Source organism: Trichomycterus rosablanca, chromosome 25 (assembly GCF_030014385.1).
Source record: "Trichomycterus rosablanca isolate fTriRos1 chromosome 25, fTriRos1.hap1, whole genome shotgun sequence".
Taxonomy (NCBI): Eukaryota; Metazoa; Chordata; class Actinopteri; order Siluriformes; family Trichomycteridae; genus Trichomycterus; species Trichomycterus rosablanca.
The window spans coordinates 5,967,782-5,995,510 of NC_086012.1; the positions used below are offsets into that span (position 1 = coordinate 5,967,782).

Below are 27,729 nucleotides of genomic sequence, written 5' to 3' on the forward strand. Positions count from 1 at the left end.
TTCATAAAAGCTCTTGTAGGTGGAATGTATAAGTGTCCCAATACTTTAGACCATATAGTGTAGACAAAGTGAGGGGGAAAACCTGCATTTAACTCATACTCCCAGCATACACCGATCAGGCATAACATTATGACCACCTTCCTAATATTGTATTGGTCCCGCTTTTGCTGCCAAAACAGCCCTGACCTGTCGAGGCATGGACTCCACTAGACCCCTGAAGGTGTGCTGTGGGATCTAGCACCAAGATGTTATGAGTAGCTCGTCTGTTGGACGCTCCCCACGTGCATCAACGAGCCTCGGCTGCCCACGACCCTGTCGCCGGTTTCCCACCGTTCCTTCCTTGGACCATTTTTGATAGATACTGACCACTGTCGACCGGGAACACCCCACAAGAGCTGCAGTTTTGGAGATGCTCTGACCCAGTCGTCCAGCCATCACAATTTGACCCTGGTCAAACTCGCTCAAATCCTCACGCTCGCCCATTTTTCCTGCTTCTAACAGATCAACTTTGAGGATAAAATGTTCACTTGCTGCCTAATATATCCCCCCCACTAACAGGTGCCGTGATGGAGATAATCAGTGTTATTCACTTCACCTGTCAGTGGTCATAATGTTATGCCTGGTTGGTGTATATACTTTATATGTACACACTATGATACGATTAACTGACCAATAAAAAGTCATTATGTAATTAATGCTGCCAGTTAACAATGTCATTTTAATTCAATTGAAGTGTGTATATTTAAACGCACTGAAATTATGTTAAAGAACAAAACCAAAAGAGTTGGAATACGTTGTCCCTCACTGTATACACTTAACTATAGATGAGTCTAGGCCACCAAAGGTAGAAATTATACACCGATTTATACACAGAAATAGAAGAAGTAGAAAGCACCCCACACCCATGCACTTACAGGTGTTTCGCAACCGGCATTTGGAAGCTCCCACTGCGACCTGGAGCCGTCTGCGCTGTAGTAATACGGCCGACCCTGTTCGTCTGTGTGCTTAATCCACTACATGCACACATACACATTAACTTCACTGTGTTTAAGTGTCCAAGAAGACTTACTGCTAATACTTATAGATTATAGGTTTGATTTGGTGCCCTAATATCAAACCTATTAGAGGGGCTAGAATAGTACGCATAGCTAGTGCAAACTGGAATGGCCCAGTGAAACTAAGCTATATCAGCACATCAGCTATACAACACAGTATAGCAGTATTTCCAAGACGATCCATGGAAATAGAGCTAACACACATTATCAAGTGTTGCATATCTCTATTATACAACTAATTAAATCATTTAGCCAGGTGCTCGGGTGGTGCAAAACATGCTAGCCCACCACTGCTGAGATCTTGAGCTCTCGAGTTCGAATCTCAGCTTTGCTATCAGCCGGCCAGGAAACTACACAGACATGATTGGCTATGTCTTATGTCTAAGGGTGCTGCATTTGCGTCAGAGACGGTTAATAATGGAGATCAGTGTGCTCACTAGCTCTCAGTATGTTATACTGATACCTGTGTGAACCCGAATCGTGCAGGTGAAGGGAAGCGGTTGGCTACTGCACACTTGTCGGAGGGGGCGTGTGTTAGGTGCGGCCCTACTTGGTCAGGGTTGAGGTCTGGAGCAGTAGAGGGGATACAACTGGGGAAACGAATATGACTAGATAGGGAGAAAAAAATGGAAAAATGCAGAAATAGAATCTGAAAAGTTCTTAATTTTGGTCAAGTTTCTTTTTATGTGCCACCTGTTTTATGTGCTATCGGCCAGCTGGGTGTCTACACAGACATGACTGGCTGTGTCTGATAGAGTGGGGGGATTTGGGGTCCAATAGATTGGTGCCCTCTCCAGGGTATTCCTGCCTTGTGCCCCGTGTCTCCCAGTGAAACTGGACCAGCCGCAATGCTGACCAGTGGAACAAAATTACACAGCCGTCCATACCTGGGTAAATGTGCCGACAGGACACAAAAACGCAAGCTGACATGATCTATATATCTGTTTTGTTCAGTCGTCCGTATAGGTCCCCTCTATATCACTGTATAATGTTACATGTATATACTATAATTACCTTCTCATTTGTACAATCACACACATACAGCGTGTGTCCATACTCATCAAACTCCTCAGACCAGCCACTAGGAGGTGAGCCATACTGGCTATCTGATTGGCTACTGAGATTGTTATCTTCTGATGACAGAGCCTTCACCCAGAGAGAAACAGGAAACAGAAAGGTATGTAACACGGGGGGATGCAAAATAGATAAGAAAGATTAAAAGATTTAAGATACAAGTTAAAAATCAAAACAATCAACTAAAATAATCATTTGTTCTATCACAAGTAGTGTTAGTACATTTTAAACCATTCTAGTGATCCATGATATGATTTGTACACAAAAGGCATCATGCAAGACCCAAAGAAATTCAAGGCAAGTTGGCTGATACGGCATCATGCACTGTTATACCTGACTGCATGTGTGTGTGTGTGTGTGTGTGTGTGTGTGTGTGTGTGTGTGTGTGTGTGTGTGTGTACGTATACAGTACCTCAGTATCTACTGCTAAAGGTACAGGTCTCTCCTCCTTCCTGCCGAGGCTATCCCGTGCCCGTGGCGGTTTCCACGTCCGCTCCTGAGTGGCGCAATTGTAATAGAAGTGCCTGCCGTTAACGTCTTTGTGCGTCTCCCAGTCTCCGAACGAGCTAAGTGGGGGGGACGAGGGCAGAGGAGGCAGAGAGGACTGCGAGATCTTCAGGTCATGCAGGTTAGCGTAGACAGGGGAGTCAGACCGTACCTGTTCGTGAGGACACAGAACACAAATGGATACAATGTCAGAAACATAACCAGACATCCCAAGTTGCAAAAACTCATTTCAGGGAGGTACCCCCCGGACCCGGACCTCGAAAACCCGACCCCCCAAGCCCAAAAAAAAAAAAAGAAAGAAAAAAGCTAAAAAACCTCTCGCACACACCAAAGGATTATGGGTGATAACAGAACTTTTAGGAGCTGCTAACTGAGCTACTAAGCTAACTGTTCGCGTCACAAACACGTTAATGTGTTCTACATAGTGCACTAGATAGTGTGAAAGATAATAGATTTATGTTCCCTACATAGTGCACTAGAGTGTGAAAGATAATAGACTTATGTTCCCTACATAGTGCACGAGAGTGTGAAAGATAATAGACTTATGTTCCCTACATAGTGCACTAGAGTGTGAAAGATAATAGACTTATGTTCCCTACATAGTGCACTAGAGAGTGTGAAAGATAATAGACTTATGTTCCCTACATAGTGCACTAGATAGTGTACTAGATAATAGACTTATGTTTCTTACATAATGCTTTAGGTAGTGTATTAGTTAACGGATTTATGTTCCCTACATAGTGCACTAGATAGTACATCAGATCACGGATTTATGTTCCCTACATAGTGCACTAGATAGTGTATTAGATAACGCATTCATGTTCACTACATAGTGCACTAGATAGTGTATTAGATAACGCATTCATGTTCACTACATAGTGCACTAGATAGTGTATTAGATAACGCATTCATGTTCACTACATAGTGCACTAGATAGTGTATTAGATAACGCATTCATGTTCACTACATAGTGCACTAGATAGTGTATTAGATAACACATTCATGTTCACTACATAGTGCACTAGAAAGTATAACTAGATGATGAATTGTGTTCCTTACATAGTGCACTAGATAGTGTATTACATAATTAATTATGTTCCCTACATAGTGCATGATTTATGATTTATTATGCGGCCAATCTATCACCTGCCGGCATTGGGTTTCCACACAGAGCTGAAATGTATGAAAATAAAGTATACCCAATCTATTAGCTCTACACTGACAACATGTGCTTTGCTGATTCCTACTTCTCCATCAATCTGTGTGTGTGTGAGAGAGAGAGAGAGAGAGAGAGAGAGAGAGAGAGAGAGAGAGAGAGAGAGAGAAGAAGAAGAAAGGCAAGAGAATGCCAGGAATAAACACTCAGTAATTTAATTAATCATACATTCAGTGCCCTCTTGTGTTTGCTATTAGGTATTGTCTGCTTATTGGGCATAAAAAAGTTTCAAGGGTGCAACAACAGAATAGGGAACCCCCGTCATGATACAAATCGAGATGCAAACTCCACATAGAAAGGACTCGGACCGCTCCACCTGGAAATCGAACCCAGAACCTGTGAGGCTGTGAGGCAACAGTGCTACCCACCAAGCCACCGTGCCGCCCCATCAATACAAATTCTGAAAAATTAGCACATCAGCATTACACAAACACTAGAACTTTACACAGTTTTCATTAAAATATATTTAATCATTTTAAATGTTGTAGATAACTCTCTGTAGTAATTAGGGATGCCATTGATTCTAACTAACAAATTCACTGTTTATTTAATGCTGTTGGTTATAAAAAAAAGAAATAAAAAAAAAAAGCTGCCTCTCAAATCCAGTCGAGACAGCAGCTACATGTACTTGAGTATGAACATCGATTTGAAACGCACTCACCCATGCAGGTGTCAGTGAGGGTTGGGCAGTATTGCCGATTTTCATACCGTCTTCAGAAAATACTGCGGTATACGGTATTACCGGGGGGGGGTTCAAATGAACCGAGTCGCATCTCTGGGAGCCGCTATATACATGTTTTCATTTTTGTGGCATTCTTATCGGCTGTAATACACCCACATTCTGCTTCACATCAGTACGGGGAATTAATCAGTCATCATTTACATTTTCAGCATTTAGCAGACGCTTTTATCCAAAGCGACTTACACAATGAGCTGAACACGATGAGCAATTGAGGGTTAAGGGCCTTGCTCAGGGACCCAACAGTGGCAACTTGGTGGTGGCGGGGCTTGAACCGGCAACCTTCTGTTTACTAGTCCAGTACCTTAACCACTGAGCTATCACTGGCCAAAAGCTTATTGTCGGAATTCAAATCCGAAACACTTTTAGTATCGCGAAGAGTGAGCGCGACACACACACACACACACACACACACACACACACACACACACACACACACACACACACACACACACACACACACACACACACACACACACACACACACACACACACACTACTATATTGTATAAACTTGCACAAGGGTGTTTTTTTTTGCAAGTTCGGGCTCGTCGGTGAATGTAACCGTATTCGGTACACGGAGATGTTATAGTGACATGCTAGCGCGTTGTGCCACCCCATCCCATGGTTTTGAATGGCAAGATGCTAACTGTTAGCTTAGCAAGCAAAACCCGCTCTAAGTAGCGCGTTCGAATAACTTGCCTTATAATAATTTATTGACTTATTAGAATCCTCTCTACTGAGGCAGCTGCCTATGTAGGCAGTAAGACAGCAAGGCAGCTCACTAGGTGTTTGAACACACCCTATGTAGAGAGCTCCCTAGCTTTTGTGTTATCGCCTCAAACAGTGAGCACCTCCACAACCAATCAGTGAGCTCCAACCACCTACCACTCCCACGTTACTGTGGATGCGCGAAGGTCTTAAACAAGTCTCTGTTTTCAGGGTAGACCTGAAGCAGAAATTTGGCGCTTCACATTTTTAAAATACCGTCACCATTTTTAAGTACCGCTGTATACCGCAATACCGTAATACCGTCATACCGCCCAACCCTAGTGTCAGTACAACACATTACCAAGACCTACATGTCCCTCCAAAACTAAATGACAAGAGGAAAACTGGTCCGGGAGGCTGCCGAGAGGGCTTGCAGCATCCTTTAAGAAGCTGCAGGATTTTCTAACAAGTAATAAAAGCGCCTGTGATGTTGAACAGTAAAATAAACATGACCAAAACACTGACCAAAAGCAGTTCAGCCTTCAAAACAGATTATAAACAGTCAGTAGTGAAGAGTTTATACAAACTAAACAAGCAAATCATTACAAATAAGGATAGTCTGTACATTAAACCTCTTCCTGACTACATTAGTGTCCTAATTATAAGATAATAAGATTTTTATTACATTACAGTTTACACATGATTCATCAGTTCAAGTTCAATGTCAAACATTGTCACAGGCAATTTTGCATCTCTAGTTCACCTAACTGGAGATGCAAACCGGAGCTTCAGGGGTAAAAACCCATGCAGACACGGGGAGAACATGCAAACATTACATAGAAAAGTCCCAAACCGCTCCACCTGGGAATCAAATCAAGGACCTTCCTGCTGTAAGGACACTCTGCTGCCCGGTGCCCATAACTGGCCAGTTCTTGAAATGCGTAAAATCATTAGTTCCTTAAATCTGATAGTTTGGCTTATTAAGGAGCTGAATTGTTTTTCACATTTCTTCATCTTTTCATGGTGTCTGATGTAGAGAGTTATTGCTCTATTACAAACTTGGAGAAAACCATGGATCTCAGCAGTGCTATCGGCCAGTCGGGCATCTACATACAGACTACACACGGCTATGATTTGGGGGTGGACGGGCTAGGCATAAACTTGATTCACCTCCGCTAGCACACCAGCGCTGAGATTCTGAACACCCTGGTTTAAATCTCGGCTCTGCTACCAGTTGGCTGGGCACCATCTAGCGGGCACATTTGACAGTGCCTGCAGTAGACATTTACATTTTTTTAGCATTTAGCAGATGCTTTTATCCAAATTTAGTGGCAAACTGGAAATGGTGAGGTTTGAACCAGCATCCTTCTGCTTACTAGTCCAGTACCTTAAACGATAGGCTACAACTGTCCACTAGACATAATTGGCTACCGAGTCTGCTGGGTGGGAAAAGACCCTGGGACCCTGGTTAGCAGACCGAGGTGTCTGTGCAGAAGTGTATGAGCCTCATGTGCAAACCCACCAATGCACAGGCGAAAAAGAGGGGGGGCAGATAGACTGTACACGCGTCATGAGGGATGTGGAGCAGGCAAAATAAACTCTCCTCGAACGAAATCGGGATCCCCAGCAGCGTAAGACTAACTGGCTACGCTAAATCAGGAGAGAAAGGGAGAAAATGCATAAATAAATAGTTAATCATACCAAAATTTTAGCCTGTGACTGTCTCAAGATGTCAGATGTAATGCCTTAAACTAACAGATCAATACAGAACCTGTAAGTGGGACCGATCATCTAGAAATAGGTAAGGAACTGGTAAGGAACTAGAAAAATAAAGTAATCGCTATAAAAGAATGTGTAGGTGTGTGTGAATGTGAGTGTGTGTGCTGGAATGTGGAAGTGTTCGAGAGAGAGAGAGAGCGCTGACATTATGGCATGTTGGAACAGCAACCTGCTAAAGCAGCTGTTCGGGAATGTGAACATTCAGCACTTACACTAACAACATAACACCACAAAGTTCATCAACTCTCTTTCCAGTCTAACAACACAACACAGTACAAGTTCATCGACTTTATTTCCGTATCTCCTATATCCTGTCCTGTATCTCATAAATACACACAGATTTTCTTTATATCTGTTTTTTTCTGAGCCTTTGATTTCTCCTCTCCTTTTTGTTCCACCCTAATGTTGTAATTTGCTCTGCAGTAAATGACTGTAATACCAAAACGTGTGCCAACAGCCCCTCCAGATACCTTTATACACCTCGTGTTACTCAAAATTGTGCACTGGAGACACCCACTTCCATCAGATGACTGCTGGTCTTAGTATGAGCTTTATATTCTTTTCCTGTGGTTAAGGTACTGGACTATCAGTAAGAAGGTTGCAGCCCCAGCACAAACATGCTGCAACTGTGGGGCTGCTGAGCAAGGCCCTCGAACCTACATTTACATTTTCGGCATTTAGCCAAAGCGACTAACAGTACAGTGACAGCATACAGTGTGAGCAATTGAGGGTTAAGGGCCTTGCTCAAGGGCCCAACAGTGACAACCAGGCAATGGAGGGGCTTGAACCAGTGACCTTTTGATTACTAGTCCAGTAGCTTAACCACTAGGCTACAACCTCAGTTGCTTGCAGTCACACTTGGTGGTAAAGTTAGTGGACTGCTGACTGCCAGGTCGCTGGTTCAAATCTCACTACTGCCAAGTTATTAGTGTTGGACCCTGATCAAGGCTCTTGACTCAATTATTTAAAGTGTATTCGGTCACAATTGTAGATGGCTTTGGATAAAAGAATCTGCTTAATACCGTAAATTTTAAATTTTTTTTTTATCCTGCTCATTTCAGCTTGTCAGTGTAAATAAAAATAAAAAAACATGCCAATTTCTTTGGAAAATATCACAATAAATCAGTTTCAATTGTTATGCATTTTCTGCACTTTTAGCATTTAACAGAAAATAATGAAATACAAAACCAATTAACAAGCAAATATTAGAAACTACAAAAATTAAATTGTTAAATAATGGGCAACTGGTCGGCTCGTCCTGAACGTTCCTATTCAATCAGCTACAATACAGATAAAAACATGAGCAAAATGAAATAAAAATGTTTATTTTTTTAAAATAATTTAGCGCGTCCAATTTCATCCCGTCAATCATCCTCTCACTAATGCCGGTCCCTGCTCCTGATCGGGGCTGACGAGGCCGTTCCACGCCTCCTCCGACACGTGCACAGCCAATCGACCGTCTTATCACCCACACTTGACGAGTGCAGCGCGGTAGAGCACCGTGCACGGAGGATCACACACTCCGCCGCACCCCCTCCCGTCTCCATGCAGGTGCCACCGACCAGCCAGCAGAGAGCGCAACCGCCCCAGTCCTGAGAGAGTATCCCCTCCGGTCTAAAGTCCCGCCCCCCCACCCGAACAACAGGCCAATCGTTGTTCATATAGCCGCCCAGCCTCGACCGGAGAAGGCAGAGCTGGATTCGAAACGACGCACTTTCGAGATCCAGCCCTGGTTGCAGCGCGTGTTTTTACCGCTGCGCCACCCGAGCGGCGTCATGAAATAAAATCTTAAAACTGATAATAAATACATCCATTTAAAAAAAAACTACTATAGGTATTAAATCAAAGATTCATATAAGAAAAGTTTACCATTTAATAAAGAAAAGCAGTATACACTTTATGACATTTTAATATAGTGACAGATAAGAGATGGTGCCAGCTTCAATGAGACCAAACGGCACAAAAATGTAAGAACGATGCCACGAGGATCAGTAAGGGTCACATGTAGGGCTGCAACGATTAGTCGACATAATCGATAACGTCGACTATAAAAATTTGTCGACGTGGAATTTCATTGGCGACGCGTCGTTATTATTGCAATGCACTAAAGTGACTGTAGGGGGCGCAGCATCGCTTCCATGGCGCAGCGGGGAGTTTATGAAGACAGAGAGGCAAAGATAGAGAGACTTTCTAAAATATTTCAGCAGCATTTCAGCCAAAATAACCCAAAGAAACGAGCTGAACGCAGACACTACAGAGCAGAGTTGTGGTTTCACGCCAGAACTACGGTGAAACGCCAGCACCCTGCAGCCGTGATGACCAGCGTTATTCCGGTACGTTTTTACACCGCTTTGTGCTTTAACCAACGTAGTTAATGTTTGTTAATGCTAGAGTATCTGTCGGAAAACTTCCTAAGAGTTCGCTATTTTTCAGGTTTGTTAGCTAGCTAACGCATTAAGTGCAATAGTTAATCAGTCATTTATATGAGTAACTAGGGCTGTCGCGCTAACCGCAAATATTCTCTTGCTGGCTTGCTGGAATGATTTAAATGTATTTTTTCGTTGAATACAAATGTATTGAAACGAATAATAACTTAAAATGTAGTATATATTATGTTAATTATACCTACTAAATAGATAGTTTGTCGCATTGTAAAGTCGCATGCAGGTACAGTACACGTGTATTAGTGTAACGAGCCCCATCAGAGAGAGTTTTAGTACCGAGGGGAACATCGCTACCCCACTCAGATCCTCTCTAAACCACATCAGATGAACGTGTTGGTTCTTCTAGCGCGCATGATAACGCAGGTTTAAACTCTTACACACTTTATTCTTTATTATTCTTTTTTTTTCGTTTCACAGTGTATATCTAGTCTAGGCTAGAAGCTAAATTTAAACCTTTTTTAATAGAGAAAAGACGCGCATCCCTGCTCTGTTCTGTGTTTAACAATAAACACGCATTTCATTGGTCTTAAAGCTGTCTCATCTTTGTCATTATAAAGCAATAATATATCGAATCATAGCCTAACAATAAAGCTTGTTTATATAGCTCTAAAATCCAGATCAATTAAGTAATTTTCAAAAACAAAAAAAAATGGCGATATTACCACATACCGCGATATTGAGACAGGCTGAATATCGCAAGGGGAAATTCTTTCACCGCGACAGCCCTATGAGTAACGTTATATAATTTAATATTATAGCCTAACGTCACCCTGTCTCATCTTACATATTTTTTGCTCACGTTAATGAGAGCATTCATTCTAAATAATAAGCCTCATCCACTTAATGATAGCTAGTTAGCTCAGCAGATAATTCAGTTAAGATATTTAAGCTGTTATGGTTTGGTTGGCATAGCCAGTACACTATTTGTAATAAACTATGATACATAGCCTTCAGTTTGTGATAATAAATACAGCTTTCTCTTTTGCTCTTTCTATTCACGGCACTAAGCAATGGAGTGTGGATGAGAAGAGGTTCATGCACCCCTCAGATGGCTGAGGTCTTCACAGACAGCATTCACGTTTCTCAACGACATGTTCTAAATGTTTTTGACTTAGAGTGATAACTTCTGAAACATAACAGTTTCTAATGCTGTCCAAAGCTTTCTTATTTAATTGGATTTTTTATTGTGACTGTGTATTAATGTTTCAAATATATTTAATTAAACTATCAAGTTTAAGTTTCATATTCATGTTTCATGGGTCATTATTTTAATTTGATATTGGAACTTAAATAACATAACAGAGTTTTGTTATGTTAAGGCAGAGATGGAGGGTATGACATAAATAATCGTTGACTAGTCGACTAATCGAAAAAATTATCGTCAGATTAGTCAACTACTAAAATAATCGTTAGTTGCAGCCCGTGTCACATGGCTACTTAGGTCCTCATCTAACAACAGCTAAACAAAGACTTCAAAGTTCATTGCTGAGTCAGCAAACAGACTCGACCTCTCCACAGCTCCTCCCAAAACACTCCCACACACACACTGGATTTCAGCTCACCAAGTCTAACATGTTCAACAGAACCTAACTGGCATACCGGCCTCCAGACAGATCAGAATGAACCGAGATTTAATTTGATGACTATACACTTGACTGCCAAACATATGTGAGCACCTAACCAACACCTTGTTGCACACTCGACTCTAAATCTATAGAACAGAATGCCTTAATTTGTCATGTATACGTATACAGGTGTACAGAACAATGAAATTATTTTTCTGCATATGTCAGCTTGTTTTGGAAGCTGGGGTCAGAGCGCAGGGTCAGCCATTGTACTGCCCCCCCCTTGAGCCAAAAGGGTTAAGGGTCTTGCTAGGGATGTAACGATGCACCACAAGACAGTTAAAAGTCGATTCACATGTGTAACGATTCAAATCGATTTACATGTGTAATGGATCGATATTCACTAGAAACAGCAGGGGGCACTGGCGCTATTCACCTCGCCTGGTTGACGTCACTACATACACTACTACTAAATGTATGTGAGGATACTTTCTTTATCTGTTTTATTAATTTATTTATTTAATGTGGGATTTGTTTTGAAATTTCATTTCAGTTTGTTTTTTTACACAAAAAGGGAAACGTGCAGCATAGTTTGTACCTACCACAGAAATAAAAGGGGATTCATTATTTAGATAAATAAAAGACAATCACAAATACAGTATTTTATTACATTTTTTAAAGAGAAATAATAAAATAAAACTGTCATAATTTGTCTTCAATTTCCTTTTTGTTTAAAAAAATCGTATCGTGAACCCAGTATCGTGAACCGTATCGCATCGTGGGTAGAGTGTATCGTTACATTCCTAAGTCTTGCTCAAGGGCCCCATGATGGCCAATATAAAATCATAAAAAAAAAAAAGCATAATGCACAAAGACTTGATTGTAAAAATATAATTATATAACATTATTATATAACTATATATTTAAGATAAAGAATTACACGGGCATTTCTAAAACTTTGGGGCTATAATCTATAATCTAGGGTATGGATGGAATGCCTGTATTTGTCATATATACATCTACACGTGTACAGTACAATTAAATTCCCAGCTTGTCTGGAAGCTGGGGTCAGACCGCAGGGTCAGCCATTGTACAGCACAGGGTTAAGAGTCTTGCTCAAGGATCCAACAGTGGCTGCATGGCAGAGCTGATATTGGACCTTTCAACCTTTCAATTGATAGCCCAAAGCTCTACCCACTAGGCTTCCACTGTCCCTATGGGCGTTATTATCGAGTGCATTTGTAAAGCAAGGCTGCAAGCAAAGAAAGGGTGTTGGACGAGAAGGCCTGGTTCAAAGTCAATATTTGTGTATCATTCCCAATCGTGTTGTATGTTCAGGCCACTGGACTTCCTTCACAACAAACTCTTCAAACCATGTTTTATAGACCTTGCTTGGTAGATGGAAAACAATCTTTTCTGATCTGACGCCACAAAGCTGAAAGCATGTCACTGCTTTAAATGATTATAGAAGAAAAAAGAAGGAAGAATGGCTTTATTTGTCATATATACATATTCACATGTAAAGTAAATGAAATGCTTTTACTACATATCCCAGCTTGTTTTGGAAGCTAGGGTCAAAGCATAGGGTCAGACATTGTACGGCACCCCTGGAGCCGAGAGGGTTAAGGACCTTGCTCAAGGACCCAACAGGGCTGAATAGCAGAACCTGGATTTAAACCAACAAACTTTCGACTAAGAGCCTAAAGTTCTACTCACCAGGCTTCCACTGTCCCTATGGGCGTTATTATGGAGTGCATTTGTAAAGCAAGGCATCTCAGGTAGGATAAAAAAAAAAGTTTCTTCAATGATTTACCATCATTACACTTTCAACCCCCCCCCCCCCCTCCCCCTCCTTTGCAATTATGTAAATAGTAATTAATTGTGCTTAAGTGACACATCCACCTAAGCCGTTTCAGGCAATTTTTTTAGTTTTTTACTAATTTATTAATTACAGTACTGACATGACATCTGAAGAATGGTAGGGGTCGGGGGGGTTGTCACGTTTTTATAAAGCTCCTGTTTAATCTATTGCAAAAGTTTCAGAGCACCTTGGTTAAATTCTGTTTTGAGAACCGCTTAGGGATGCAAATTTTGCGGACAAGCTTATAGCATCTAGGGATGCATCAATACCATTTTTTCCCAATCGAGTACAAGTACATGTATTTTTGTACTTGCCAATACCGATACCAATACCGATACCTATTTAGAATAATGGAGTTAATGAGCTGGAGGTTAATAAATATTTTTGCAATGTTGGTGTTTTGTTGTTATGTTTTGTAGAGAACGATCAGGTCAGAAATACTGTAAAACTCGTGTGTGTGTGCCGATGTATTCTGATATAAACTATATTATCCCCCTGTCCCACCTGTTTACGCTCCTCTCTTGCGTTTCCCCTCACACCGTATCCTGCGTTCTCATTGGCTGTTCGACATGTCACTCACTCCCGTTCGCACATCTCAGATCAGATATCTGACGTGCTAGAAAACTCGAGCGCTCGGCGAGCCGGTCGGATCGAGTCGTCGGATAGTTCACACTTAGCGATCGAGAGCCGAGTTTTGATCGCCGAGCGAACGCCGAGTTGCTCCCGAGCCGGCAAATCTAGCGCCGAGCGAAAATCAGGGCAAAAATCGTGTAGTGTGAACCAGGCATAACGCAGCAACGTGCACTAGGCACACGGTATCGGATGTTTAGTATCGGAGCCTCGTTTGCGAGTACGAGTACAAGTTAATGAGCACGGTATCGGGCCAATACCCGATACCAGTATCGGCACTCATGCATCTCTAATAGCATCCCATTGCACTTCATATGACATTTTAATTGAATAAATGCACTGTAACGTGGCAGGGATGTGGAACAGTAAAAGAAACATAGAGAGTGAGCAAAACCAGTTCAACATTAAGAAAGCTGACACTAATTTGTGGAACTGTCCAACCATACAAACACAATGTACAACAACAGTTTTATTGTTATTGTTTTAAATCCAGACAATGCAACTGCAACAATCAAACTCTTTCAAGAGAAAAAATGAGGGAAGGAAAGTGGGAAAGAGGAAGCACCGTAATCTAGCATAATTATCCTAAAGTAGAAAATGTCCTTGAAGAGAAACAGTCTGTCTCCTTTTAGTCTCTTGCTTTGACTACCACTCATTACTAATCACACACAAATCCCATTACAGTTAATAAGCAGGACTTCTAAGCACGCTTGTGTGTATGGCTAAGGAAAAGTCAGGGTCTCTACCCCCTTGGTCCAGCCTCAAAATGGAAAAAAGATCCACCAGATTCTACCCATCCTAATTAAAGCACTATTATCTTTAGATGTTCCTGTGCACATTATTGATTCATGGCTTTAATAAAAGAAAATGCTTATTTGGAAACTGAAGACACCTATTGCAGTTTTGCAGGTGGATTTTTGCAGGTGAATTCTTGCTTGATGCGAAACTTAAGCTGTTTAACAGCCTGCGGTTGCCATTGTCCAATTATGGACGGCAAGCAGGTCAGTCAAGCACACACATTCTATGTCTACAATTGCAACACATAAAGAAAAAAGGGCCTGGCATTGTCTTGCTAAAATGATCATGGACATCCTGGGAAAAGACGTTGCCTTGATGGCAGCATGTGTCTCTCTAAAACCCTTAATATTCGCTCCAGCGTCAATGGTGCCTTCACACATAAGCTGTGGGCCACTACAGTTTTCCAACATGGCGCTCAGTGGCACAGCCAGCAAAATGCTGTTTTGACACATCACGTGAAAGGCTCAATCCTGCAATTATGTGCCGAAAGTAAGGTTCTGCATATTACCTGTTATGTATCTCCCCATACACACAGACTCCTATACCTACGCATATACAGGGGTTGGACAAAATAACTGAAACACCTGTCATTTTAGTGTGGTAGGTTTCATGGCTAAATTGGACCAGTCTGGTGGCCAATCTTCATTAATTGCACATTGCACCAGTAAGAGCAGAGTGTGAAGGTTCAATTAGCAGGGTAAGAGCACAGTTTTGCTCAAAATATTGCAATGCACACAACATTATGGGTGACATACCAGAGTTCAAAAGAGGACAAATTGTTGGTGCACGTCTTGCTGGCGCATCTGTGACCAAGACAGCAAGTCTTTGTGATGTATCAAGAGCCACGGTATCCAGGGTAATGTCAGCATACCAACAAGAAGGACAAACCACATCCAACAGGATTAACTGTGGACGCAAGAGGAAGCTGTCTGAAAGGGATGTTCGGGTGCTAACCCGGATTGTATCCAAAAAAACATAAAACCACGGCTGCCCAAATCACGGCAGAATTAAATGTGCACCTCAACTCTCCTGTTTCCACCAGAACTGTCCGTCGGGAGCTCCACAGGGTCAATATACACGGCCGGGCTGCTATAGCCAAACCTTTGGTCACTCGTGCCAATGCCAAACGTCGGTTTCAATGGTGCAAGGAGCGCAAATCTTGGGCTGTGGACAATGTGAAACATGTATTGTTCTCTGATGAGTCCACCTTTACTGTTTTCCCCACATCCGGGAGAGTTACGGTGTGGAGAAGCCCCAAAGAAGCGTACCACCCAGACTGTTGCATGCCCAGAGTGAAGCATGGGGGTGGATCAGTGATGGTTTGGGCAGCCATATCATGGCATTCCCTTGGCCCAATACTTGTGCTAGATGGGCGCGTCACTGCCGAGGACTACCGAACCATTCTGGAGGACCATGTGCATCCAATGGCGGTACCGTGTATCAGGATGACAATGCACCAATACACACAGCAAGACTGGTGAAAGATTGGTTTGATGAACATGAAAGTGAAGTTGTACATCTCCGATGGCCTGCACAGTCACCAGATCTAAATATTATTGAGCCACTTTGGGGTGTTTTGGAGAAGCGAGTCAGGAAACGTTTTCCTCCACCAGCATCACGTAGTGACCTGGCCACTATCCTGCAAGAAGAATGGCTTAAAATCCCTCTGACCACTGTGCAGGACTTGTATATGTCATTTCCAAGACGAATTGACGCTGTATTGGCCGCAAAAGGAGGTCCTACACCATACTAATAAATTATTGTGGTCTAAAACCAGGTGTTTCAGTTATTTTGTCCAACCCCTGTACATACACACACACACACACACACACTCACTCATGCCAGCTGACAAAGACTGCCAAGTCTCTCTTTTTAAAGCCCAACTGTCTCAAACCAAGTCTTGAATATTGCAGTTTTTGTGTGGGTGCGAACGTTGTACCAGTTTCTCTGGGTACATGCTGGTTCTGCAATGGTTGGTGCAGCATATTAAAGCCAAAAAAAACAAGTCAAGTCAAGTCAAATTTATTTGTATAGCAAAGCAACTTTACAGAATCCAGGACCGATAGACCAAAAACCTGGTTGATCAAGCCGAGGGCGACAGTGGCAAGGAAAAACTCCCTTAAAATCACAAGGAAAAACCCTGAGAGGAACCAGACTTACTAGGGACCACCATCCTTGGATGGCCCGGAGAATAATTTGAATAAATTAGACTTACATAAATAATACATGCACATAATTTATTTAAACTAAAAGTTATTATTAGCTGAAAGATTAAACAAGCAATTAGAGTTCTTAATTATTCAGTCCAGTCTATGATAAAGTTTGTAGTGAGTTCTGGACATTTTCGGTGCAAACACGCCAAGTTCCCTTCATAAACCAAACACAAACAGCAGGCCTAAATAGCTTGGCTATAATGTAGAGCTTTATATAAAGCAGTGCTGCTTTTCAAACTTAAACACGTACAGCAAGAGACACGTGCGTCTTGATTAGCATATCTAACTGTAATGAACTGCTTTCTACAGCCTTCAAGAGGTTAATGATAATTATTATTAATTGCTGAACTAGCGCTGGTCTTAATGTTTATGTTCATGTTACTGTGCAAGTTTATTACCACGTTATGCCGCATTATAATAAAGAATAAAAACAAAGGCCGCTCAGGTGGCGCAGCGGTAAAGTACGCTAGCGCACCAGAGTTGGGTTTCTAGATACATCGTATCGAAACTCAGCTCTGCCTTTCCGACTGGATTGGGCGGCAATGTGAACAACGTTTGGCTGTTGTTCAGGGTTAGGGGTAGAGTCGGCGCCTGCACAGGGCTGAGGAATAACATGGGGGGGGTGACCCTCCGTGCGCAGTGTCTCTCGGTGTATGAACTCGGCTCATGCAGGTGAAAAATGCAGGCTGTACTGATTGCGTGCCGGAGGAAGCGCAAGTCAGTTGAGCGGTGAAGGGTCGAATCAGTATAGAGGACACAATCAGGGTAATTGGACACGACTAGAATAGGGATAAAAATTGGGGGAAAAGCGTGGGAAAAAATTGATAATTGATAAAAAAAAAAGAATAAAAACAAACAGTTTCATATTTGAATGGGTCTCTATTAGTCTGTCAGATAGCGGCAATGTGTAACAGTGGTGTGAGAGGGCAGAAAACATAAGATTAAAACATACAGGTAAAAGGCAGAAAAGAGAGAGAAAACAGAAGCAATAAATGTAACACACACACACACACACACACACACACACACACACACACACACACACACACACACACACACACACACACACACACACACACACACACACACCTTTTTTGTGGCTGACTAACCTTTGGTCTTAATACTGCGTGCACACACACAGGCCACACCTTGCTAGCTGATACGAATGCTGGGCTAGTAAAAAATATTCTGACAAGAGTGTTTTACAAAAGCAAACCGACTAAGCTTAAACATTTCAAATACAATTCTGGTGACTTCTCTGTGTCCATACAAATAGAAAAGGTCAAGATGTAATCCAAGAAGCTCCAAAACCAGGTCTGATGGGCTCATGTTGCTTTTCTATACCATTTTCTTTCAGTTATACCATTAAAACCACCTCCTTGTTTTTACACTCACTGTCCATTTTATCAGCTCCACTTACCATATAGAAGCACTTTGTAGTTCTACAATTACTGACTGTAGTCCATCTGTTTCTCTGCATGCTTTGTTAGTCCCCTTTCATGCTGTTCTTCAATGCTCAGGACCTCCACAGGACCACCACAGAGCAGGTATTATTTAGGTGGTGGATCATTCTCAGCACTGCAGTGACACTGACATGGTGGTGGTGTGTTAGTGTGTGTTGTGCTGGTATGAGTGGATCAGACACAGCAGCACTGATGGAGTTTTTTGCTTTTGTGTTGTTCAATAGTTCCTTCATGGTCTTTGCTGTTAAGGTCTTTTAAGGTCTGTTGTCTCTCGTGGTCATAAATGATACATTCCAGGATTAAATGTTTTATTGTGAGCTGTGTTTGGCATGCTGAACAATATGAGGCGGCTTCATCTATTATCAGATACATGTGTGTTATCCTAGTGTCCAATACAGCAGCTTGGATCCGAGCGCTTTTTAAGGTATAAGAAAGTTTACATGTTTTACATTTTGATGATCAGGTTAAAGTAAGAGGCAAAAGTTGCATCCCTAATCACAACAATAGACAAAAGGTGATTCTGCATGCTGCACAAATGCACTTCTCTGTTCTTTATACACCTTGGCACAATACAGTAATATCATAGTCTAACGTTCCGAGCTGAAGTGTAACATGAACCATGTAATCAACTTCTCAGTTTTTTACTTCATGATATTTTTATATGCTTCTCAGAGCATTTTTTACTCTTATTGGCTGCTGCTCATCACTTGGTCTTTGTATGAACATGGTACAGAACAATCAAGTCTTAGGGCCTGTCTGAAGACCTAATGATCTCTGTACATGAGCTCCTGAGAAGAAGGCATGTCTCAATGCTGCATACTGAGGTGCCTTATTTCTGAGCGATAATCTGGCTGAATAATGAGGGAGCATTCGATGCTACCTTAGCAATGACGGCAATCCCAGCATTCAGTGCGGCACAGCATTTTTGACAAAAAAATGACAACTATGGTGGATTAATGTGGAGTTCTTCTTAAATGTAATTAAACTCTCATTATTTTAATTTGTATAAAGGTGTACAAGTGTCATTTATGTGCAAATCAGGGCTTGTCAGTGACAATTTAACCATCTTCGGTACATGAAGGGAGATGTTAGCTGGCATTACAGCGGGTTGTGCCACCTTAGCCTATTGGTTTGAAGTCAGGCGTCTAAGTAATCTGCCTTATAGGTTTAATGGCATATTAGAACCCTTTCTACTTAGGCAGCTGCCTAGGTAGGCAGTAAGGCAGCTCACTAGGTTTTCAGACAGACCCTTAAAGTAGCATAAAAGAGAGGACACCATACCTGTAGCTGCTCTGTGGAACTGCTGCTTAATTCGTCCCCAGATTCTGAATCATTTCGATTTTTCTCAGACGCCTCCCTCGGTGATTCTCCAGGTGCAAGAGGCTTATCCCACATTCCCACCGCCTTTCTGTCCTTTTCACTGTTCCTCTTCACTATTTCTGCATCTTTTCTTTTTTTTCCATCTTTATCTGATCCTTTCCTCTTCTTCTCCTTCTCTCCATCCCTTATTTTACCCCCCTCCTTATCGCTGTCCATATCCAAATCCAGAGGTATTCTGGGTCCGATCGGGGACTCAGCCCGGGGCTGAGGTTGCACCTCCTGCTCCGCGTTTGCTGGGAACGTCGGCTGCCCTTGACTTCTGGGACTTTTCGGACTGCCCTTGTTGTCTTTCGGTGGCTGCAACGCGACTTGCTGTCGAGGCAGGGGTGCCTGACCGGGACTCCGTTTGTTCTGGTTCTCGTCGGGCTGTTTTAGGTCCAGGACGGTAGGACGATCCTTCCCGGACCCCCCTCTAACTCCGACGCCACTTCCGGCATTAGGGAGAGGTTTGGTGGGGGGCATGAGTGCCCGCCGGACCTCGCGGACATATTGTGCGGGAACATAGAAACCTTTGCTGTTTTCGTCCTTGCACACCTGCCACCAGTCATCGTTAGTCTTTTTCACGAGCAGGTAACACTCCCCTTGCTTAATATTAATCATGCGGTCTTTGAATTTGTACTCGTAGTCATGTTCCACCTCGATATACCGCTGACCGGGGGGAACTGCAAGGTCGCAGCGATCAGCCATTCCTTCCTCAAAGGTTGAGCTCAAAGGCTGGGGTCAGCAGAAGAAAGAAATGCAGTGGATGGGCTTCTGAAGCATCACTATACTAAAGACGGTCCAACACAACACATCTGCAGAGAACAGAGAGAAAACCCTTCAGTATTAGTGGTAACTACACAGACGATATTTATACCAATAATACCAAGAATACGCTTTGCCATCATGGTGATGTTAAATGTAATACATTCATTCTAGGGCTGCAGATTTCGCCAGTTTCTTTTAACCAATAACTGTCTGTCATTAGCCGATGAAGAATCATTAGCCGATCACAAACAAGGTTCATATAAAGGCATTACGCTTTATTGGTAAAAACAGGTGGGCAGCACAGTGACTCAGTGGGTAGCACTGTCGCCTCACAGCAAGAAGGTCCTGGGTTCGATTCCCAGGTAGATCAGTCCAGGTCCATTCTGTGTTGTTTGCATGTTCCCCTCATGCCTGTGTGGGTTTCCTCCGAAAGCTCCGGTTTTCTCCTACAGTCCTACAAAATTATCCATGACTGTGTTTGACATTAAAAGACTTGAACTGATGAATCTTGTTTAACCCGTGATCACTTGTCATATAATAAACTGGTAAAAACAGCATAACATAGTGGACATGCGCAGAACCACTTCAGCATTCGTAATGTATATTTTAAACAAAGGGCTAACTAAACCAACCAGCGTAATTAAAAGTTTCAGTCTGGTTTCAGTGCCTGTCACAGCTCAGAAACTGAATGTCTTAACATCTTAATCTAAAAAAAACAAAAAAAAACAGAGACATCAGTAACATCTCTGTTTTTGTTCTATTTGGGTTTATTAGATACGATTGATCAATAAATTCTATTTGGTCGGCTTCAAAATCGGGCGAGTCTCAGTGGCTGGTTACAAACATATTGAAGTATTTCAAAAGATCATGAAATTGGAGAAAGACCTGTGGGGTCATTCAAGGATGAATCTTGGGGCTTTTGCTATTTAACCTGTATATTTACATTTACATTTTCTGCGTGTCTTCAATGGAAGCACAAGCACTATATGCTTTCTCCTCCTGCTTAAGAGGCATAACATTTGCTTCCACCAGTATGCAAATGATTCACAGCTTTAAATCTTCCTAGCACCAAATGCTGGCAAGTCTATCAGCTCACTGTTTCATTGCATAAGTAATATTAATATGTGGATGTCTTGTATTTCCTGCAGTTATATTGAGAAAGACAGAAGTTCATATTGTTGGAAGTGAGACACAAACAAAGGACATTAGGCTTATCTACAACCTATGAATTTGGAGGCCAAACAATTGGAGTCGTTTTTTGATAACGAGCTCAGTTTTAAAAATCACTTTTAATAACATCTGTAAAATATGTTCTAACCCCCTCCTGATAGTCAGAAATTTAGACTTGACGCCTGTCACCCAAGCCACCTAGTGACTTATGTGAGATACGCTCCAGCCCAATTTACTTTGTGATTAATCAATATGGACAATTAGAAACCGTGTTAACCATCACCTGAATGAAACCTTTTCAGCAATGGGAAGCGGTATACTATGCCACGATCCAAATAAAGCTAAACATAAGGGTCACAAAGCCATTTAAAAAAGCCCTGAGGCTTTAGCAAAACTACAGTGAGAGCCATTTGCTTACAATTAAACAATGTTTGGAACTGTAGTGATATTCCAATAAGTTGCTGGCCAACCTAAAATCCTCCAAAATCACAATGACAACTCATTCAGGAAGTCAGAAAAGAACCCAGGCAAACATACCAGGACCTACAGGCCTCATTCACCACAGGTAGGGTCAGGTTTCATGATTACACTACTGAAAAGAGACAGAAAAACAGAACTCTGCTGGTCAAGAGGAGAATAAAACCCCACGTATAACATTCTCTGCAGTGTTGGTCGAAAGTGAAACTTGTGCCAACACAGCATTTTATAATATGATCATATTACAGACAGTAGATCATGGTGCTGGTAGTTTGATAGCATTAGGTTGCTTTGCTGATTTAGCACCTGGTCTATTTGGAATAATAAATAGAAAAATTATTATGCTCGCTATTAGAAAATCCTGACCGTGAACATTCATAGAGAGACCACTGGGGGTGTCTTCTGGAAGTTCCAAACCAATGGTGCAATGGTTCCAAACCTGCCTGGCTGTAAGAGAAAGCTCAAATCTTGTCCAGAGGCCCTGGCAATCTCATTAGGACAACAAAGAAAAATCAGATGAAGGCGTGGACAAATGACTCCACAACGCTTGCCACTCTTGAACAAGAAGCACAAGAAGGGTCGACTGGAATATGGCAGAAGGAATCTGAAGTTCTGGGACACAGTTCTATGTAATGACGAATCACATCTTAAACTGTTTGGTCATATGAATCAGTGTTTGTCTGGCGCAAAAAAGCAAGGCTCGTGACCGAAAGGATACTATCCACACAGTCAAGCAAAGAGATGGGTCAGAGATGTGGGGATGCTGTTCTGCGACAGGAACTGACAATCTTGACCATGTGACTGGCATCATGGATTCACAGAAATGCTAAAGCAAGACAATGATATCTAGAACACTTCCAAGATAATCAAAGCTTGCTTAGGGAATCCATCCTGGAGTTGCCTTCACAGTCTACAGATTTAAATCCCATAGAAAATCCTTGCTTTTGCTGGAATTAAAAAAAAAGCAGTTGCACCACAAAAGCCATCAAACCTCAATGAGCGAGAAGCTTTTGAAAGAGAAGAATGGGCAAAGATTCCAAAATAGATGTGTCATAAGTAGAGATGGGACGATCGATTGGCTACGAATCGGTATCGGCAGATTTTTAATCAAAATATGCTATCTGCGATCGGCGATATTTCCTAAAAGTAGCCGATCCGATCGTGTGATATATAAAGACCACGTTAAGTTAACAGCTCAGTGGATTGATCCAGACTTTGAGCTACGAAGCACCAACCATCACATCACCATTCATCAACCATCGTACAGAAACCATCGTGAAAGCTCTTACGATGTAATTTTGCTGATTGAAATATTTACTTTAAAAAGATAATTCAACCCGGTCACATCTGAGTCGATTCTATCAGCACGTTATATAAACTCCTGGTTCACTTTGGTAAATCGTGAGCGGTTCTTACTTGTGATGTAGATGAGAACAGAAGACGTTACAGAGCCAATCAGAGGCAAAAGTTTATTCATTACCAAATTCGTTAGTTCAGGATCATCTGCTAAACTTTTAGAAAACTTTTAGCTCCTTAGATGGAACGAGTCTGACTCGGTTACAGATCTGTGGTAATAGCAGTTTAATGAAGCTTTTTAATGTAAGAGAGTCACACAAAATGTTCTGTAGTAGCTGGTGTTTATTTAAAACCACGACATTTAATTAATAACAGTAAACACGAAGAGATAACCGAGAAGAGAAACTTACGCTTCACATAAAAACGAATCAACTCATGAATCAATGAATCACTTATAGCGATACTGTGAACAAAGCGTCTCTTCTAAAGGCACAAACACACACACACACACGCGCGCTGCTCCGGTTTATCTTTACTGTGAGGCTCTTTTTAAGTTTATTTACTGCTAATCCCCCCCCCCCCCCCCCCGATCGGATTCGGCTATCGGCCGATGTCCCTGAAAGGAGATCGGAGATCAGAATCGGTAAGCTTGTAGCACTAACTAAAAATCACCTATTAGAGGTTAGAGGCAAAAAGACATTCCACCAAACATTATATTGCACATGGACATTCATCATGAGTACTAGATTATTATTTTTTTTTATTTAAACACAAAATTGTCAGCTTATGTTACCTTAAGTTACTTTAGTGTATAAACAAATATTCTTTCTTTGCTTACTAAGGCTTCAGTTTAAATATTTCACCATCATGTAAAAAAGAGGGGTTTGAATATTTCCGATTGCACCTGTATGCACTGAGCCTCTCATCCTCTTCAGACTTCTTTGTAAAGCGAATGTGGTTTTTCTTTTGTCGTCAAGAATAAATAACACACATTCTTTGATCCCTACTCTCGCACACAGACTCTCTTTTCCTACGTTTCTATGATGATGTTTGTTCATTTTTACGTGACGGCTATGATCACAGTGTACAATCAGCGCTTGTGTCAGGTCAGTGGATCCTCTCTCGGTGACGCATCCAAAACAAACTAATTCTCAGTATGCTCCAAATATAAGACTACTTAACCTACTCCTATAGTTTACAAACTAAAGTATAATATTTTTACTTTTAATAAGTGCATTTAATGCTTTATCTAGAAAAAATACTAATGCAATTGTGCATAATTTAATTCCATACACTTTGTGATTGTGAGACAGAGCTGTTCTACACTTTGGTTACATTCATGACAGGAACGGTAATTATTACACAAGGTTCATCAGTTCGCAATGTTATATTGAACACTGTCATGGACAATTTTGAATCTTCAATTCACCTCAGAACATGCAAACTCTACACAGAAAGGACCAGGACCACCCCACCTGGGGATCGAACCCAGGACCTTCTTGCTGTGAGGCGACAGTGAGCTGCTGGTTGTAGCGTTACAAAGTCAAATCAATTACAGTTGAGTCAACTGAATTAAATGAGACGATTGATAACCACTGCACTGGTAACATTCAGGATGGTCCTTTTCCTCATGGGCTCAGAAAGCATGACCCCCATTATATAAATGCCTGATCTGTTCCATCTTGTTGGACACTAGACACAGTGGCAGCACATTAAATGTTGAAATGGGCAGTTGTAGCCTAGCGGGTAAGATACGTGACTAGTAATTGAAAGGTCACTGGTTCAAGCCCCCACTACTGCCAGGTTGCCACTGTTGGGCCCTTGAGCAAGGCCCTTAACCCTCAATTCCTTAGACAGTTACTGTCTGTACTGCAAGTCGCTTGGAATAAGTCGTCTTGTTTCATTATTTAGAAAATGGCTAGTGGTATGGGGAGGCCCCTGTTAATAATTTATCTCAGGTGTTTCAGCCACCCTTATTGCAAATATATGCCTCCAACTCCATTTCCCTTTTCAGGGAACTGAAACTGTGTCTCTATGCACAAAGAAAGATCCATAGAGACATGGTTTAACAAGTCTGATGTTGCACGTATCAATCGGAAGGCTGATTGTGAGCGAACTGTTCCTAACTAACTCAAACAACTCCTAAATTTCCTAATCACTGCTTTGGTCATGGAAATTTCAGGTAAGAACATACCACCTTAGACATGTGTGAAGCCTCAGTGAGCAGTGGATACATACAAATGACCATGATCCTTTCTCCATACTCTTCTGTCACTAATGCTCCCACCGCAAGCACACAGTACAAGTCCCTGTTGCAGCACTTCTTCATTAGACACAGCCAAGTCTTAATCCCCTAACTCAGCAGTTGTGGGATCGCAAACTATACTGCTGCACCATTTAAGTGCTCCACAAATGCAGTTTAGCTGAACTGGCACAAACTCCCACAGCTCCAACGAGTCAGAAGAACCTGTTCATTAGTTCAAAGTTCATTAAGCTTATGGTTATGGTGTCCACATACTTTTGGTGTATGTGCAGTCTTAGGTTTTAAGCTTTCCATGACTGAAAAGCTTTAAACAGAGACTAAACATACAGGTTATACTTCCTATTGTTATTATTATTTTTCTTCCATACACAATGCAGTATTTTACTAAATAGCTGCCTTACAATAAAGACGTTATTATAAATGTCTGATATTTCAAGACATAACGTTTTGCCAAAGAATGACTCTTAGCTATTTTGACATGGTAAAGTCTGACCCTTTTCAGGATAAAAAAAAACAAAAAACAGGACACGCTGTCTTAAATAAAGTGAAATAAATTGGCAAATTAAATGCTAAAAATATAAGTTTTCAACTTCAGGTCAGATAAAAATCAATGTTAAAACTCTACAATTTGCACATCATATTTTCTTGTTAAGTGTTTGTTTGGCTGTAACATTAATCAGGAACAGATTTGCTTAGGGTTTGTGAGCACTTTGTAGTTCTACAATTACTGACTGTAGTCCATCTGTTTCTCTGCATACTTTTTTAGCCTGCTTTCACCCTGTTCTTCAATGGTCAGGACCACCACAGTGCAGGTATTATTTGGGTGGTGGATCATTCTCAGCACTGCAGTGACACTGACATGGTGGTGGTGTGTTCGTGTGTGTTGTGCTGGTATGAGTGGATCAGACACAGCAGCGCTGCTGGAGTTTTTAAACACCGTGTCCACTCACTGTCCACTCTATTAGACACTCCTACCTAGTCGGTCCACCTTGTAGATGTAAAGTCGGAGACGATCGCTCATCTATCGCTGCTGTTTGAGTCGGTCATGTTCTAGACCTTCATCAGTGGACACAGGACGCTGTTGGCTGGATATTTTTGGCTGGTGGACTATTCTCAGTCCAGCAGTGACAGTGAGGTGTTTAAAAACTGATCCACTCATGCCAGCACAACACACACTAACACACCACCACCATGTCAGTGTCACTGCAGTGCTGAGAATGATCCACCACCTAAATAATACCTGCACTGTGGGGGTCCTGACCATTGAAGAACAGCATGAAAGGGGGCTAACAAAGCATGTAGAGAAACAGATGGACTACAGTCAGTAATTGTAGAACTACAAAGTGCTTCTATATGGTAAGTGGAGCTGATAAAATGGACAGCGAGTGTAGAAACAAGGAGGTGGTTTTAATGTTATGGCTGATTAGTGTATAGCCATAATATTGTTTGGTAAATAATACATATTGTTGTTATATACAAATTAAATGCTAAAAATATAGGTATTTAATTCCAAGTTAGGCAAGTCTCACTATAATAAACTTAAATTTGCATATTTGCTCAGATTTTCTTGTTTGTGTGGCTGTAACATTACTCAGGAACAGATTTGCTTATGTAGCTGTTATTAAAGCACCACTAGAAAGCTGAGTTTCGGTGCTAGCTGGTTAAACCTGCTCGCGCTTCCTCGAACTGCTCACTTCACCATTTACCTACATTTTCATTCGACGACGAACATGAAGCAGTTTGTGATTTTTAACAGTAATTAAAAATGAGGTAAAAAGCGCAGAAGGAAGCTGTACGAGTTACCTGGCGTGGCTGTAACGGGAGCTGAACTCGGACATGATGAAACAGGTTTTCTCTCATTCCACGGTGCTAAAGCTAACAACTCCCAAGTTTCTCCTCAGAGCGCGCAGGTATTAGCATACCAAGCTAGCGTGCTCGGTTACCACACAAACTCAACACCAACACTTTAAAAGCACAATATTGACTTCAGACACGAATTATAAAATGCCAGCGGTACATACCTTAACTTATTAAACGCCGTGTCGTCTCATTAAGGTGAAAATATCCCGCAGTGAGTGTATGTGAGTATAAAGTTAGTCGGTGTTGTGTACAGTATCGGGACTAACTACTATAGTCCCACTGAACACCTGAGCGCGGAACGACACTCCTCCGCGGCCGCGTTACTGCTTTCTCATGCGCGCTCCCGACCGGGGCGAGGAACCGTTGGAAGTGGAGGAACCGAGCGCACGTGCACGCGCGCGATGGGAATGTTCTGGAATGTGGCACCATCGTGTGGTGGTTGTGGTTCGGTACCGCGGGCATGGCACCAGGTGCATTCATT

General features: G+C 41.9%; 1 protein-coding gene across 2 annotated transcripts in view; it reads right to left on the reverse strand.

Moving 5' to 3' along the window:
* arhgap12a (Rho GTPase activating protein 12a) overlaps nt 1-27,462 on the reverse strand; it is a 43,940-nt gene extending 16,478 nt beyond the window's left edge. The window contains exons 1-4 of one of the 2 annotated variants that reach the window (XM_062987506.1): nt 27,410-27,462; nt 19,337-20,229; nt 2,542-2,787; nt 2,070-2,201 (exon numbers count right to left, since the gene is read on the reverse strand). In XM_062987506.1, the coding sequence (XP_062843576.1) occupies nt 2,070-2,201; nt 2,542-2,787; nt 19,337-20,122 (1,164 nt within the window). In that variant the 5' untranslated portion in view covers nt 20,123-20,229; nt 27,410-27,462. The remainder of the gene's footprint in view (nt 1-2,069; nt 2,202-2,541; nt 2,788-19,336; nt 20,230-27,409) is intronic. The other variant, XM_062987507.1, reaches the window with a different exon arrangement.
* Between the last annotated feature and the right edge of the window lie 267 nt (nt 27,463-27,729).